General features: G+C 45.9%; 7 protein-coding genes across 7 annotated transcripts; 4 read left to right on the forward strand and 3 right to left on the reverse strand.

Moving 5' to 3' along the window:
- Window positions 1-181: 181 nt before the first annotated feature.
- Window positions 182-1,639, forward strand: RhiXN_01820 (cullin binding; the record flags this gene model as incomplete). Its single annotated transcript, XM_043321639.1, has 10 exons — window positions 182-193; window positions 242-366; window positions 513-622; window positions 671-812; window positions 865-944; window positions 1,003-1,163; window positions 1,210-1,284; window positions 1,334-1,378; window positions 1,436-1,527; window positions 1,585-1,639. 10 exons carry the CDS (start codon window positions 182-184, stop codon window positions 1,637-1,639), a joined length of 897 nt encoding a protein of 298 aa, XP_043187462.1.
- A 213-nt stretch (window positions 1,640-1,852) lies between these two features.
- RhiXN_01821 (uncharacterized protein) lies at window positions 1,853-2,605 on the forward strand (the record flags this gene model as incomplete). Its single annotated transcript, XM_043321640.1, has 1 exon — window positions 1,853-2,605. One exon carries the CDS (start codon window positions 1,853-1,855, stop codon window positions 2,603-2,605), a length of 753 nt encoding a protein of 250 aa, XP_043187463.1.
- Window positions 2,606-2,800: 195 nt separating this feature from the next.
- On the forward strand, window positions 2,801-3,665 carry RhiXN_01822 (uncharacterized protein; the record flags this gene model as incomplete). The annotated part of the gene is made up of 4 exons (XM_043321641.1): window positions 2,801-2,854; window positions 2,910-3,191; window positions 3,248-3,450; window positions 3,512-3,665. The coding sequence occupies 4 exons, from the start codon at window positions 2,801-2,803 to the stop codon at window positions 3,663-3,665; spliced, it is 693 nt and encodes a 230-aa protein (XP_043187464.1).
- A 144-nt stretch (window positions 3,666-3,809) lies between these two features.
- Window positions 3,810-6,131, reverse strand: RhiXN_01823 (2OG-Fe(II) oxygenase family protein; the record flags this gene model as incomplete). The annotated part of the gene is made up of 7 exons (XM_043321642.1): window positions 3,810-4,193; window positions 4,242-4,339; window positions 4,387-4,425; window positions 4,479-4,720; window positions 4,773-5,306; window positions 5,363-5,406; window positions 6,000-6,131. The coding sequence occupies 7 exons, from the start codon at window positions 6,129-6,131 to the stop codon at window positions 3,810-3,812; spliced, it is 1,473 nt and encodes a 490-aa protein (XP_043187465.1).
- A 2,077-nt stretch (window positions 6,132-8,208) lies between these two features.
- RhiXN_01824 (phosducin-like protein) lies at window positions 8,209-9,151 on the reverse strand (the record flags this gene model as incomplete). The annotated part of the gene is made up of 3 exons (XM_043321643.1): window positions 8,209-8,447; window positions 8,507-8,709; window positions 8,766-9,151. The coding sequence occupies 3 exons, from the start codon at window positions 9,149-9,151 to the stop codon at window positions 8,209-8,211; spliced, it is 828 nt and encodes a 275-aa protein (XP_043187466.1).
- Window positions 9,152-9,495: 344 nt separating this feature from the next.
- Window positions 9,496-10,962, forward strand: RhiXN_01825 (Nitronate monooxygenase; the record flags this gene model as incomplete). The annotated part of the gene is made up of 9 exons (XM_043321644.1): window positions 9,496-9,573; window positions 9,633-9,695; window positions 9,752-9,847; window positions 9,904-10,044; window positions 10,097-10,225; window positions 10,282-10,463; window positions 10,519-10,713; window positions 10,767-10,785; window positions 10,861-10,962. The coding sequence occupies 9 exons, from the start codon at window positions 9,496-9,498 to the stop codon at window positions 10,960-10,962; spliced, it is 1,005 nt and encodes a 334-aa protein (XP_043187467.1).
- Window positions 10,963-11,101: 139 nt separating this feature from the next.
- RhiXN_01826 (amino acid permease) lies at window positions 11,102-15,644 on the reverse strand (the record flags this gene model as incomplete). The annotated part of the gene is made up of 30 exons (XM_043321645.1): window positions 11,102-11,172; window positions 11,229-11,391; window positions 11,443-11,501; window positions 11,554-11,580; window positions 11,635-11,795; window positions 11,843-11,874; window positions 11,925-12,005; window positions 12,066-12,163; window positions 12,215-12,285; window positions 12,338-12,352; window positions 12,405-12,551; window positions 12,605-12,737; window positions 13,043-13,062; window positions 13,107-13,261; window positions 13,307-13,402; window positions 13,464-13,529; window positions 13,579-13,781; window positions 13,837-13,899; window positions 13,958-13,964; window positions 14,019-14,083; window positions 14,135-14,283; window positions 14,335-14,359; window positions 14,411-14,497; window positions 14,547-14,576; window positions 14,626-14,742; window positions 14,792-14,902; window positions 14,954-15,132; window positions 15,212-15,256; window positions 15,308-15,428; window positions 15,476-15,644. The coding sequence occupies 30 exons, from the start codon at window positions 15,642-15,644 to the stop codon at window positions 11,102-11,104; spliced, it is 2,766 nt and encodes a 921-aa protein (XP_043187468.1).
- Between the last annotated feature and the right edge of the window lie 334 nt (window positions 15,645-15,978).

A 15,978-nucleotide genomic window follows, 5' to 3' on the forward strand; every position in this document is an offset into this window, starting at 1 on the left:
ACCTGGAAACGCCATGTAAATCAGTCAGGAGCACTGGCAGGAAGGGAGGCTTTATTAAGCGCGCTCAAGTCACGTCAGGGTCCAGTGCAACGCATCCTTCCAACACTACGACGCAAGCCACTGCCACTGCCACTGCAGCATCTGCGTATTTCCCTATTGCTTCCGGAAAATCGAGTTCGACATGCCTCCCAAGGTAAATTCGAATGGATAGCTCATATTGTGATGCTAATACACTCTACAGCGCAAAGCAGCTGAATCTGCCACCGAGCGAACCACTAAAGTGCGGCGAGCTAGTGCCAAAGAGGCGCCCAGTACAAAGCCCGTGAAATCTGCCCCTGCCGCCAAAAAAGGTGCGAAAGACAATACGTGAGTCTTTGTTCACCAGAAATTCTGAATAAAGAGCTGGTTGGGTCGGTATGTTGTCGCAATGGATGATCGCCCTAGTGCCTATTCAATCTACAGTTCCGAATCTTTGAATTTATATCACAGTGTTAGTGCTAAACAAAACATAGGAAAGTGACTACTACACCTTCCGGACTGGATCCAACTACATTTACTCTCGAACGGGTCCAGGCAATGTTCGATAAATACACGGATGAAGATGACAGCAATGTTATTGGAGGTGAGCTTCGAATTGTTTAGAAGAATTGTACATTTACCTTGGTCATAGCTGAAGGAATGGAGCGCTTATGCACCGAGGCATCTGTACCTATGGATGGGGCGTTGCCTCTTCTAATCGCTTGGTCTGTAAAAGCCAAAACACTTGGTACTATCACTCGGTCTGAATTTACGGATTCGTTCGGGAAACTCAAGTGAGCACCATCTGCTCCAAGTCTGCTTAATCCATGCTTAAATTTGGGATAGAATTGACACCCCAGAGAAAATGGCTCTGATGGCATTGGACCTAAATTCGCTATTCTTCGGGTGCAACATAGCCGACCAAGGTGTGCAAACCAGCTATGGCACCTTAAATCCCGGTCACCTTACGGAATACCTCCCCAGCGTCACGAATGTCTTTGGTAAACAACGGACAGGACTCAGACTCGTATGATCGCGCCCAGTTACGCTCGTTCCAACGAAACGCTGAATCGGCCTATGCCAAGTTCTATTCGTTTTGCTTCGGCCTAGTTAAGCCTCCCCAATCAAGAAATATTGACATGGAGGTAAGCGATTTGATCTGAATGATTCGCCCCAGCTTAAATCTCCCAGACTTCAATGGCTTTTTGGTCTGTTATCCTGGCACCCAAATATTCCATTGCGAGTGAGCTACTCGAGTTTATTGCCGTATGTGTCCACTTTGCGACAAGGCTATCATACTAAATCACTTGTTTAGGAAAAAGACACATACAAAGCAGTCACAAAAGATCTATGGGGCATGGTTTGTCTACCCGTCAGCGGTTGGTAGTCGTATGCTGATGCATAAGTACCTCGTCAGACACTCGAGTTTTGCAAGACAGTTCAGCCTGATTTGACTGGCCTTGACGAAGAGGAGGCAGCTTGGCCAACTCTCCTAGACGACTTCGTTGAGTAAGTTCCTTGCATTTCCGTTGTCGAAGCTTAACTTAATTCGTGTGCCGTCTTAAGGTGGAAAAAGGCTAAGGCTGCAGCGAACACTGATGATGCTGTAATGGCCGATTAATAGCATAGATTTACTTGCAGCCATATTATAAGCATGTATAATAGCTTTTGTTCCCCATATACTTCCACTGCATTTATATTTATTATTTTTATTTGTTCCGGCAGGAGAATGTCCCGATAAGCGCCGATATCTTTGACCCCTGAGGGGTCTGGTACGAAATGAAGTACAACTACCACCACCCTCGATGCTCACAGTTACGACTTTTAACTCTCAATGAAATATTTAACTTATCGAACACTTGCTACCATTATATTCACACTCGTTTATCTATTGCTCCTTGAACTTAACTTTATCCACCTACCCAGTGGGTTTGGAGAACGCATGCAGCACAATTCCAATTACTCCAGCGAACTGACCCCTGGAAACTCCTCTCTGCTCCCAGTGAATAGCACTCTGCATTATCCCCTCTCATATTCGGTCTGGTTCCAATCATCTTGGCACCACCAGTTGATACGCACTCGTTCACGCCTCCACCTGGCTGCTGAAGCGGTGTCTATTAATCCATATTCTGGCCCCCAGAAGATAGTTATCGAAGGACTATGGAAACAACACTTAGCTCGTTTAGGCGCCGCTGATCTCAACCTGTCTTCAGTGGTCATACTCACGAGCCCTTCGATAATGGCAGAAGGAATACAGTCTTCTCCCGCCAATGGTTACATCAACTCTCGCATAGACTTAAGACGTAGAAGGCGAGCCTTTTCAGCACTTGAAGATGAAATTACACCTCCCTCAAATGCACTATGGGTCCGCAAAGAGACCGTTGAGCACCCAATGAGTGTGGACCCCTCAGCACTCCGCGAAGAATTCGAGAAGGGGGCTATCAAGAATAAGCTGTTGAAGGAAGCACTTGCTTCCCGCAAGTTGCGCAAGGGGCAAAAGGAAGAAAAACTCCAAAGCCAACCCAACCGAATAGATTCGAGCCTTATTGTCATGTATATTGTAATGTGTGCTATAATGTATTATTAGACATACCAGATTTCTTATCCTCCTCGCGTAGATCCGGCTTTACCTCGTTTTTAGACGTACTTTCTAATCAATTTCGCTAATGCAAGGAAAGCCTCTGAGTTTATTTTTGTGGTCTTTGGACCGCATATATAAACCCCTGGATCGTTGCATGTGACCGATGTTGATTTGACGTCATGTACTGGTTTCCAGGTTAATATGACCAAAGGCAGGCATACGTTCCTCAGGGACTCGTTGTTCTTCAGCCGTGCTGTGAGGACGCAAATTGGTCCTCTGCCCCTACCTACCGAACCACCATCCTCTATAGTACCCAGACCCCCCTATCGGCAACATGGCCGGCCGGAAGCGTAGCGCAGATGCCGGGGCTTCTGATACTCGAGCAGCTAAAGCAACCAAGGTCAGCTCGAAGGATGCTGCGACAACCAAGAAACCTGCTTCGAAGGCCTCAGAGAAACCCGCATCCAAGTCCAAGGTAACAGGAAAACCAGCGTCGAAAGCTAAGGTTACCGAGAAACCTGCCTCGAAGGGGAAGTCAGCGAGCAAGTCCGAGAAAGCGGCCCCTAAGTCGACCGGCAAGGCTAAACCCAAGGTCGGTTCACAGAAAAATACTGTTTGATCTTTATATTCATATATAAACCAATAAAGTCCCCACCCTCAGCAGAAGATTTCAAAGCCAAGGCGTTGCCACTTCACGCCAACCTAACGCAAACGCCACCCAAATTTGGCGAATCCAACGATTCAGCTCATACAATTGCGGATGATGGATTCATCGCATCAATCGCCATGCAACCAACTACTTTCAATACCGGAAGCTATGGGTGGAAGGGTTCCGGGCGTATGACAGTTCCGTATGTACTGCCGTTCTTTGCGTGTTTCAAACAAGCTCTGATCATGAAGTATCCTCCATAGGTTGCCCGGCGGTACTGAGGAAGAAACGGTCACTGTGATGATCAACATTAATGCGTCTGTATTAGGAAGTAAAAGTGCTGCTTCCGAGGCAGAAAAGGGTAATTTGGCTGGAGCAATGAAGGAAGATCTTACCTCCGAGTCAGGTTCCGATTGAAAAATATCGGCATTCAATGGGAGATCACAGCGTGTGATACGACTGCTTTTGCTTTCTTACCTGCTCGAACTTCACTGTAACATAGTGTCTTGAACTTTAACTGTAATAGCGGATGGCTTATATTACTACGTGAACATTGTGATATCACGATCCACTCCCGATGACTGGACCTCTTCCCTCTTTCTTAACATCCATCAAACGCCAGTGACCGCAGGATTTTCCTTCGTTCTGTGCGCTACTGTAGCACTGCCAGAAGTAATTAATTTCTTTGTTTTCTTCGGACGAATTTTGCTCCCGCTTTTTCCACTTTCCTTTCATATCTGCGCGCAATACACATGGATCACCGCATGCGCATCGTGGAGTTGTGTGGGGCCTGAAGTCTGGTCGATAGAAACGGAAGGTAATGTTTATGCGTGCATTAGATGGCTGCGCATCATGCGGAAACGGAGGTCTGAACATGTCGATAGCTTGTTGAGAAGGTACAGTGTGCTTAAAGCGCTCTTGACAAGGCGGGTGCATGATCACAAGCTAAATAGATTGAGTGAGGGGTAGAGTATGACAATATCGAACACAAACCGAGTTATGTGGGAGTGGAACAATGTAGGTTCGAGCCTCCTTTTGTAATCGATTTTCTTTTGGTATGACTTCACGAACCCTGAATTCACGGGTAGTTCCTGATTTCTGGTGAGTGCACGCATAAAATACACACCCAAAAACGCACCAAGAGACAACGAGGCTATTGTCGGATATGGACCTAGATCTATGTGTACGTGAATAACGATCGATATATTCCGAAGAAAGATATAATCTCACACGTCATTTGGTCTGAGTGATACCCAACTGCCTCCTTAGCACCACGATAACAATTAGCTGCCGCAACATTCGGGCGCCATTGAGGTACTTCATCCTTGCTTTCCTCTCCTGCTCCAGCCCATTCCAGCGAATATCGTGGTCTTTGCTTAATGGCTTCGTTGACCACTTTTTCAATATATCCGCATGCTTCTTCCATTTCCGGTAAGAAAGGGAGAGGAGGTCCGGTAGGTCGTCCAGCATACCTGTAGAATGAAGATCGAGATCAAAGTCGAAACTGGAAAACATGCACCTTACCAGTATTGGGCGGCTTCATTCCAATCATAATCATCCTCTTGTGCATGACGAGCATAGAATGAGGTAGTATGTGGCGATTCTACCATCCTATCTGCAAGCCACCACTTGTTTCGAGTCCACCCTTCTGAAGCTTTCAGCATGGCATAGTATAATCTGCAAGATAGTTCCAAAGGTAGTATTGAAGGGTGCATGGTGAGAGGCGTATGTGTTGACACCATTTCAGGGGTCGTTAGAGTCAAAGGAGCTAGTTTTTTTGGTTTACTAGAAGAAGTAGTGTTGTCACGCAGTATGGAGGACAATGAAACAAGAGGCTTTTCGTTGGCTGTTTCTGAACGGCTAGAAGTTTCGAATTCATCGTCAGACTCATCGAGAGTTAGGTCGATACAAACTCTTTGTGGGTGGGTTCCTCCGGAAATTACTGTACGAGTAGACGAGCCCTCGTCCAATCGCGATCGGGAGCCCCTCAAATCGGGCTTTGGAAGCAATAGCCAATCGTCGAGGTTTCTTTTTCGTTTCAAGTGGGTGCGAGAAATACTAGATCTCCATAATAGTGTCGTCTGTTAGTCATTCAATCCCTTTTGCTGAACCACGATGCTCGTTTTTGTGTCCCGATTCCTGAGCCGTCGATCGCGTACTAGGGCGCGAAAGTCACGGGAGATCAGCTATAGGATCACATGACTTGTGGTGAAATACCACTCGGAATATGGTCTATCATCTCCACTTCTGGTTATTGAGAGTACGAAATTGATCTTGCGACAATAAACTATGTACAAAGCCGTATCCTCTTTAACCACACTAAATTCAGATACCGACCGCCTGCTTCCAACAGAATTACTATTCACTATCTTGGAGTTTCTTCCACCTCTCGAGCCAAGAAATTCCCTTCAGCTTTTCCGCACTGTTGCTTGTGTATGTCGCGACTGGAGGGACTGGGCATACGAAAGAATTTTTAGAAACATAGAAATATCGACAATGTTCGCGGTTTGCGTGGGCTAATCAACCTTTGCAGTGCTTCGGCCGAAAGCTCGCGGCAACTCAACTTATCTCACGACGTGTTCACCGTGATTTAGGTTCTTTTATACGATTCCTTGCAATAAACATCGGCCAAGCCACAGGACATGGGATGATTTCGCTCTCGAACGCTATAGAGCTTTTCAGGTTCGCCACGAATTTGGAGGATTTGTGTTTAACGATTGTTCAGCCAGAGTCGGTCATCAGCATTCTTACGACTACAGAAGTGCCATTCTCGATACCATCGCTCTCATCATTACGCATAAAATCATTCGAAAAGACTTCCAGTGCGACCTGTCTGATTTCTTCTCGATGTCCTTCTTTAAAACACCTCACGGTTGAATTCATGGTTGAACAGCCTTTCCATGACCCTATGGGCTCCAAACCTCCTAGCGAACTTCTATCGTTTCGTTCTTTGGGGTGCTTTGATCCCGGGCATGAAGTTCTCGATTATTTTGTGCTACAACCACCAAAATGCCTTCTTCGCGCCATTGAACTGCACCGCGCACAATCGCCTGGATTTCTCGCCCAGTTAGCCAAAAGTAGAGGCAAAGATATCGAAAGCATTACATTACGCTCCATGGAACCATCAATTGTTCGCACCTGGGAGGCTATAATCAGCCAATTTACCGCATTGCAGCACATTTCCATCTGGGGAATGCCAAGCAGTACACTTCTCCGGTCTATATGCGCGTCCAATATTCATTATTTTGAGTTTAGAAGGCCATGGACACATTCTTATAAAGATACGAATCAATTGGATGATCTCGTTTCTTTTCTGAAAACATGTCCTGTTCTCCACGCTTTACGATACCATTCGGCGAAACCAATAGAGGTTATAGATGAATTGGCTACCATGAGGAAATTGAAAATAACTTGGAATGAAAACTATTACGTTGATGGATATATGGAAGATGTAAGTAAAGTAATTCCTTTGTCTCTTTACACAGTCTTATAACAACACCGTAAAGGCCAGCGACCTTTATGCTGCCCCCTATTCATCATGGCGGAGACTCGCATTTCCCGTCCCATCTCCCAAAATGACCAAACCACGAGCGCCCAGTTCCAATTTCGATGGTTACGATACTGCTGGATGGGATTTTCCCATTCATTCGGCAAAATCAGATCTGTTCCTATAAATATCATCTCATTGCGGGCGACGGGCCAGAGTGTTGATAGACTAGCTACAAAAATTGTTTGTAAAGCACCAGCTACATCACCCGTACCTATGCACATTAATCATCCACAGAGTAATATTTATGATTTATTACAATTGCTCGGTGTTCTTTTCCCATATTCTCCCAGAGATCTCTGCTATATAAGCCGTCGATTCTACGGTCCTGGTATGTCGTCATATCACCTACCATCATGAGCTCTTCCTACACAGTAATCGGGACACCGTTTTCTACTTTCACGCGCACTGTAACTAGCGCACTACATTTTAAAGAGATCCCATTTCAGCAAGAATCCACTGTGCCCCATACCGACTTGGCTCGTAGATACCATCCTTTTGGTTTCATACCGTCTTTGATCATTACGGAGGTAGTTATTTCTACCTGAGCTCCAAAAATCGCCACTAAACCTGGATGCCACAGGGAAATGAATCGTTTGCTCTGTGTGAAAGCCAGGCCATTGCACGATACATCGATCGGATAGCGCCCTCTCCTTCATTAATTGATGCGGACCTGAAGTTTCCTGAGAAACTCTGGGAGCTTGTAGCATTATTGCGAGCCTTGGTAAGTGGTTTTCGACCATTACACGTATTCCACACAACAATTATTCTGTAGGATTTAAATCGATAGAAGTAGGAGTAGTAAAGCCGCGAGTTAAGTCTATCGACGAAGGTAAGTACAGTTAGATTGAATGATGGTTTTGTTACATCCGAATGGGTTGTCGTTTAGCCAAGGAATCTACCGAGGCGTGTCGCAGTCATCTGGAATCGTCTGGCGGAATCCAGACCCTGCGGGATTTTTTCCAAACACTTGAATCACTGAAAACTGGCGATGGGTCGTATCTCTTAGGGAGTAATCCAACATGGCCCGATTTCTTCTTATTTCCACTCATATCCGATCTACTGGCGATACCCGATGCTGATGTAGTGCCGACAAGGTATGTATTAATGTCCCTAATACACAGAATGGTCATTATAAACACTTTATCAGCATTGTAGCGTGGGCCAAACAAATGGAAAACGTAAGGGGAATAAAGGAGACTCACAAAGGTACACTGGCGGATGGCGGACGCCCATAGTCATTCGACTTCATTTATTCATTGGGATTGACTATGTGAATACGCATACAAGCGTTGATGTAACTACGATTTCGAAGTATTGTCAACTATTGTATTAATTGCTTACACGATTAATATCTACATCAGCCAATATCGACTTTTCTTTACACATTTCAAGTTTAGTCCATGGCCGAGTTCATAAATCGAAATCAGAGTCGTCATCTTCTACTGTTGGTTTGGACGGCCCCCTGATCTTTGATGTCTGCGCGTTTACTGTCCCGGTTCCTTGTTTAGGCTCTCTTAACTTAGTCCCGCGAAGTGTCGAGGATAAACGCTGGACTTCATCTTCGGAGCCCGAGTCTTCTCGGTTTGCCCGGGGTTGGGCTGGCGCTTTTTCTGGTATCATGCCTAATGCACGTAAGATACTCTCAATTTCTGGATTGAGTTTATTGCTTCAACATCTACCTGGAGATATAGGTAAACAAAGTACGTACCTTGAATCGTTCTGGGCCTGTCTGTCCCCCATGCTGTCACCTGACTCACGGGATTGCCATTTCGATAGAAGAATAAGGTCGGTAAGTGGCGGTCGGGATAGTTTTCGATACATTTGTTGCCTATTATGCTAACAAACTTTGTTGAAGGGTATCTTGCAGCCAAAATCTTCAGGTGTTCCGTCAATCTCGAACAAGCTACATCTCTGTATACTCATCGACATCGACTTCGTAGCAGACTTTCTCAATATTAAATACTTACCCGTCCTTATATAAATAACAGACAACTGGCTGGCCAAATCCCCTGCCTTCCATGCCTTCCTCGTCTACCCGACTTGCTTCTGTCACTTCTCGCTTGTAGTCATCTCTTCCAATTGGCATCATTTCACCAAATCGACCGCGTTTCTGTTCCTTACGAAACTCTTGCATCCGCTTTCTCCTATATTCCTGAACAATCCTCTCGGTTTCTGAGTCACCTGCATCATCCTCGAGCTCTTTCAGGGCAGAGTCCGAGGCACCCCCGAGCTTCTCTGCGATGGTTGGGGAAGGAGGAGGGGGCGGAGATGGCGGTGTCTTGGGTCGTTCAGGAATAATGCCATGTTTGCGAAGGATGTCGTTCCATTCTGTATCTTCGTTGGGATTTTGCATATTGACGTTGACGCAAGATTTGGTAGAGCTTGTAGCCGACTGGCTTGTTATATAGATGGATGCACTGGTGAGCCGCCAAAGTAGGCGCAGTAGGGCCAAATCACGTGGATGCTCCTAGGAATTTGATTTGATCCAAGCGGGACAATCAGCCACTGGCACCGTGAATCCATGATTGAGGCCTTACGGATTATGCTCGGGCTCGGTTAGGGTATCTACCCGGGACCGGTTTATAGGACTACTTAACTGCCAATAATCCACGTTTGTTCTACGAATCCCCCCCCCCCCGCTCTATATCCATTCTATCGCTTGAGACATGCCTGGACCTATCTCTACTTCTCTCACTAATGTTGGGAATCGACCATCCTATCCTCCTGGCCGGCATGAACGTCGCTGCAGGTCCAGCGTTGGCAGCTGCTGTAACGGTAGGAAATTCGTTCAACTGCAATATTCATTTGTCCAACTGAAAAGGGCCGGGCGACAGAATGCAGGTGGCCTCGGTGTGATTGGTGGTGTTGGTTACACACCCAAAGTTCTTAGAAACCAGGTTTGTATTTAATGATATTCTAGGAACAGATACACGAACTTAGCCATCATACATAGATCAAAGAGCTGAAGAAAGACCTCAAAAATCCCAATGCTCCCTTCGGAGTCGACTTGCTCCTTCCCCAGGTCGGCGGCAATGCACGCAAAACTAACGTTTGTATTCCTCGTTTTGGATTCAGGCTAATACTGATTCGCGTATACTACTGTAGTACGATTACACAAAGGGCCAACTGCCAGAGCTCATTGACGTCATTATCGAAGAAAAGGCGGCACTTTTTGTTAGTGCCGTCGGCGTTCCTCCCAAGGAAGTTGTAGATAAATTGCACAAGGCTGGCATTCCGGTCATGAATGTAGGTTTCGTTCCCCTTGTCTCAGCTACAAGGCTAACTCCTTCGGTATTAGATGGTCGGACATACCAAGCACATTCCGCGAGCACTTGACGTCGGTGTTGACATTATCTGCGCACAAGGCGGAGAAGGAGGTGGACACACTGGCGATATCGCCTCATCGATTCTTATTCCGGCGTGTGTGGTATGGCATCATTAAATAATGCTTCCAAACATTGTTGTCCTGACCTCTCTTGATAGGATGCTGTCAAAGGTCGAAAGTCACCATTGACCGGTGGGCCAGTCTACGTCGTTGCTGCAGGTGGTATATACGATGGCCGTGGATTAGCCGCAAACTTGATGTATGGAGCACAAGCTGTATGGGTAGGCACCCGTTTCGTCGCATCGAAGGAAGCTGGTGCGCCCCCTAAGCACAAGGAACTGTAAGTAAATTTCAGGTTAGATTTTTCTCATCAAGGAGCTTACTGAATATGATAGGGTTGTGGCCGCTGGTCATGAGGATATCACTCGCACACTTATTTACACTGGACGCCCATTGCGTGTATACAAGACACCATATGTTGCTGACTGGGAAGAGAACCGACGCGAGGAGATTAAGGAGCTTACGTCCAAAGGAATCCTTCCGGCTGAGCATGACCTGGAAAAGAACCCAGGAAAATCGCTTGAGGCCCGGTATGTACATTAAATATCGAACGTATATGCATATACTCAACCAATTCCCACAGTACGTTCCTGATGGGCAGTGTTAGCGCCGTCATCAAGGCAAGTTGTCTTTTGATTACTAAAAGACTATATCACTAACCGATGTTTTATCTGCAGGACGTTCTTCCTGCCAAGACTATCATTGACAACATGGTCAAGGAAGCTGTAGAAAGGCTCCAGGCTGGAAATACGTTGCTCGTTAGCAAGGCAAAATTATAAATATGTATTTTACGTTCTCATCATTTCTGTATTTCTGGGTCGTCAAAATTTATGTATTAAGAGGCACTACTTGATCCGCTTTGATTCATTGTACAGATAAAATCAAGTAGAATAGTCGAGGTGAGCACTACATCCCAATTCACATGAGGCCTGCCCCGATCTTCGACTTCCAAATGTGCGCATTCTCGAACCCATTTTTGCCGGTAGAGTCTGGACAATCATTCAGGTTAGTAAGAGCCAAATTTAAATATACGACGTCCACTTACAATCTAAAAGAGTCTGCTGAACCTCTTCTCTTGTGGTCATGACGAATGGCCCGTATTGGAATACGGGTTGGTCAAGAGGCTCTCCAGCAATCAACACTGCTCGAGTATCCGAGCTGGTCGACGTAATGGTCACGCCATTCTCTGATGCTTCAGAAGAAAGTACCTGTATATTCGGTCAACTACAGAATGTAACACCTATTGGGGTCGAGCTTACCAATGTGTGAAATTGTTCGTGGTTTTCAGATTCGTTGACCTTTAGCGAGCCCTTAAGAACTGAGAAAGAATGAGTTGTTTGTCAGCAAATGGACTTGCGTATCTAACTCACTATACAAGAATGCGGTCCATCCGGCAGCTGAAATTTCGATTATTTAGCTATCATTGACTGTATTAACTATCCATTACTCACGCAAGTCCTGGAACACTGTCACGTCGCTCGCTTTGAACTGGAAGTCCATGTACCAACAGCCACCCAAGTGCTTCACGGGTGATTCGACCCCGAAACTCTTCCCGCTAATCACTTTGACCTGCACGGGGCCATCCAGTCCTTCTGGGAATGCTGTTGGAATCCTACTGATGTGTAAGTAATAATAGTTCAACACATCCATTAAACCTACTCATTGCGGCTCAACTCTTGGTATGTAGGTGCCTATAGTTAAACGAATCAATCGCTGTTTCCCTGCAACAAAAGCGACTCACAGTCATCTTGTGCTCCTTAGGGAGGTCGATCCATAACTGCATTCCCATAGGGTTTGGCTCATCGGGAAGGAATAATGGCATCTATTAGAATGACTTCAGTATAACCAGATTTATGACTAATCTTCCACATTGAAATCTTACTTCTGCATGAACAATACCCTTGCCAGCAATCATCCACTGCACGTCACCAGGACCAAGCTGTCCCTTGTGGCCAACAGAGTCTTCATGCTGAGAGGAGCCTATAAAAAACACAATTAATTTCGATCCGCAGTATGAGAGTTAGTGCGTACCTTCAATCATATATGTCACTGTGGCCTGGCCCCGGTGAGGATGGTCAGGGAAACCACTCCCTGGTGTCAAACTGCACAAATTGTTTAGTAAGGAGTTAAATTTGACTCGTTATTCTCACTTACTGAAAATGATCCAACCTAAATATTGTGCTTTAGTACGGAATCGATCTATAATAGTGCAAGTGCTTACATCAAGAATGGGCTCAAGTTTCGCAAGCTCATTGACCCGATAGAACGGCGTACTATCGCACCAGCTCCTTCTGGAGTTTCTGCTGCATACACCTTCTTGGTGACACTTCGGGAAACAGAATGGGAGGCCATTGGTACGGTCTTAGAACTTGGTGCATACTTAGTGTGTATGAAGCTGGCTCGGCGAGGTAGATCACTCACAGTTGAGAAGTCTGACTAGAGTGCTGGAAGATCTTGAGACTATCGATGTTCAAGTATGCAATCGACGTGGAGAGCGCCTGGTGAGCCAACTCTAGATCTGGAGATACTATGTAGGCGTAGGCAAGAAAAGATGCTATGAGAGAGGTCACAAAGGCGAGAAACCTGGGAGATATCATGGAGGACTTATTCAAGTCCGCCCACCTACTCTTTTATACGGGCTCAGTCGAGTAGCTGCCGCCCAAGCAACACTACAACACGCAAACATCCCATCGCTAATTTCGGACAGATGGTCTCACGGGGTAAGCTAGACCTTACTAATAGCCGGTGGCGGTGCACAACTATTGCTCAGCAACACCTCACTAGGAGGGTCAAGCGGTCATTTGACTAAACGGTGTGACAAGATTGAATTATCAGTTTGACATAGACATGCTAAAAGACCCAGTATTGCCAGAGTATACCTATACAGGCGGAATAAGAAAACACTTTACGGCAAGATGATTACAATGCATCCCAGAGCTTCTGCTTCCAGGTACGTGGACCTAATGCAGCCTGCTGAGCAAGATACTGCTCTTCCTCCTCGTCAATCTCGCGTTTACCAGTAATCAAGTCGACTTCCCGAGATGGAATGACCTTGGTCTTGTAATATATTTTGTATGCCTATTATATGTGCATAAGTATATGTGTTTTTACTGAGGTCGTCACAATACTTGCCAGCCACATGAAACCGAATACAGGTGCACCAATATAGCTTGTAATAAAGTTCGGAATGTTAACGGGAGTCATGAGCGTATCGAAGCCCTTCAAATAAATTAGTTAGCACTAATGAACCATGCGAAATTCCAAGTGAACCATCTCTTACCTTGAAGAATGTGATAATAAAGGTCACAATCAATGAAAACCATGCACCCCATGGTTGGAAAGGCGCCTGAATTATGCATTAAAAACGATCTTGATCAATGAAGAAATAGCGCTACCTTGTATGGCAGTTCATCCCGAGAAATTCCTTGTGCCTCAAGGGCCTTCATAAAGCGAATGTGCGTGTAGACAATACACATCCACGTTGTTGCACCAAAGAAAGTGACCAGGTTGACGAAGTAAGTGAAAACCTGGGCTCCTGATTTTTGAACGTTGAGGAAGGTTAGGGAACAGAATGCGGTACAGAATAGCAATGCGGGCCCTGGAATGAACGTTTGTGTAAAGCGATTCAATGTTTAGTCCGGAAATGCACTTACAAGGCGTCCCGTGCCTATTAACAATCTTGAAGATGCGAGGAGCCTTCCCTTCGGCGGCGAGAGCTATGATTCAAAGGGTAAGAATACTGGTTAATGCTCAAAAGATAATACAATTATTCACCGTATAGCTGTAATCAAAAGAGTGAACAACAGTGCAATCCAAACAAGCGAATGTTACTCACTGTGCGTGATCCAATGTAAAGATCCGAGTTGGCCGCGCTCATTACGAAGATAAGGATAACAGCATCTGGAAACCGATAAGCCAAGCCGACGAGTATAATGACCCACATGCACGCACTGATAATATGGGGTAATACCCGGATATGGACCAGATTGGCTGCAACTACAAAAGGAGATGCTGCTGCACCAGTCTTAGCTGATGTGGCAACAAACAAGCTCTGATCGGTAGAGGGCACGATAAGGCCTATAACGAACACGCCGCCAACGCTACAATCTTCATCAATGCCCTGGCCCCGAATGGAGCATGATGCTACTTACTAGAATACGAGAATACGCCAGAAAGCTATTGGTTTTATTTTAAGTAAAGTATCAAACGCAAACCGAGCCAACCTACTTCGCTTGATTGCCTTTGGAATGTTTTTGCGAGGGTTTTGTGCTTCGCCGACAGTTACACCAATCAACTCAGTACCCATGAATGCGACTAGAGCCACTAATTAGAAACATGATGATGAAATATCAAATTGACTTACAAAGTGCGTTGACCATGACAGCCCAGAAGCCTACGCTATTATGAGGAAATATCACGACACCTCCGGGAAGCCGACTTACCGAGGAAAATACCCTTGGATCCAGTCGTCTTGTAAATACCCATAGGCGCATTGGCTACGTTATCAGGATCCCAGTATCGGAATCCGATGCGGTCACCGCGGGGATTACCGCCTAGATCTGTAGCAGAGTGAATACGCCACGTTAATGATGGTTGGTATAAACCGACCGATGATTATACCCATGAGGATAAGCCCAATCAATGCCAATACTTTTATGCTGGATAACCAAAATTCGAGTTCCCCAAACACCCGAATACCCAAAAGGTTAACGAAGAAAACTTGGGGATAGTCAGCTTTTGTAAATTGGAACAAATAAATCCTACTCGTACTGAGAGCAATCAAAATGACCATCCACACAGCAATGTGAACCTTTCCGTGGACATCCCAGTAACGGATAACCACCCCGGCTGCATTGATGTTGTTGGGTGTGACAATAAGATACTTCATCAGATAGTTCCATCCAAGTGCAAACCCCAAGGCGGGGTCAACAAATCGTGTGGCATACCCACTGAAACCCGTACAGAAATGTGTTAGTACATTGATGACAAAAATCTGATAAATAAACTTATTTTCTGTGAGGCAAGTACGCTGCCATTTCTCCAAGACTTGTCATAACCATGAAGCATACGAATCTGAATAGCCATGGTGAATACACGATCAGTCACGGTGAATTTTACACATACCCAACAAAGCTGTAGCCAAGAAGCAAACCCAACGGACCTCCACGTCGTAGAGCCGTCCCAGAACCAATGATGAGGCCAGTGCCCACAGCCCCTCCGAGGGCAATCATGGAAATTTGGCGTGCTGAAAGCGCTCAGTTTCCTTGTATGCTCGTGAGGGGATCGGAATACCTTTCAGCCCACGATGGAGGGTAAGTTCTTTGTCCTCATCGACTGGTAGTCCTTCATCGTTGACAAAAGTTGGCGCTGGTTGTTCAAATGCTCTGGTCTCGGAGCTGGGTGACCTCGACGCCTTCTCGTCGGGGTCCATGAACTTCTGGTCACGGTTCGTGAACGACATGGTGGGAAGAGTGAGAGATCCTCAACAGCATCTTGACGATTTAATGCTCCAGCTACGGCTGTGGAGAAGCATTGCCCAGAATTCAGGGGGAAGAAGCAAAAGAAGGCGCCCGGGTGGGTCACCCTCATGGGTAGATAGTTACACTACCTTATCGAGTGCTTCGGATTGTTATTCAGATGTACACTTTCCATCGTTAGCTAGCCGCCGGGCACTTCAATCCTAGGGTCATGTGGAACGTATCATTTGCCAAGCACAGGTCCGGAGCTTATCGTTGGTGCCCCGTCGCCTGATCCAGGGCTCGGGTAAATGTAGAACTTATACACAACAAAACCTT

The sequence above is a fragment of the Rhizoctonia solani genome, chromosome 16 (assembly GCF_016906535.1).
Source record: "Rhizoctonia solani chromosome 16, complete sequence".
Taxonomy (NCBI): domain Eukaryota; kingdom Fungi; phylum Basidiomycota; class Agaricomycetes; order Cantharellales; family Ceratobasidiaceae; genus Rhizoctonia; species Rhizoctonia solani.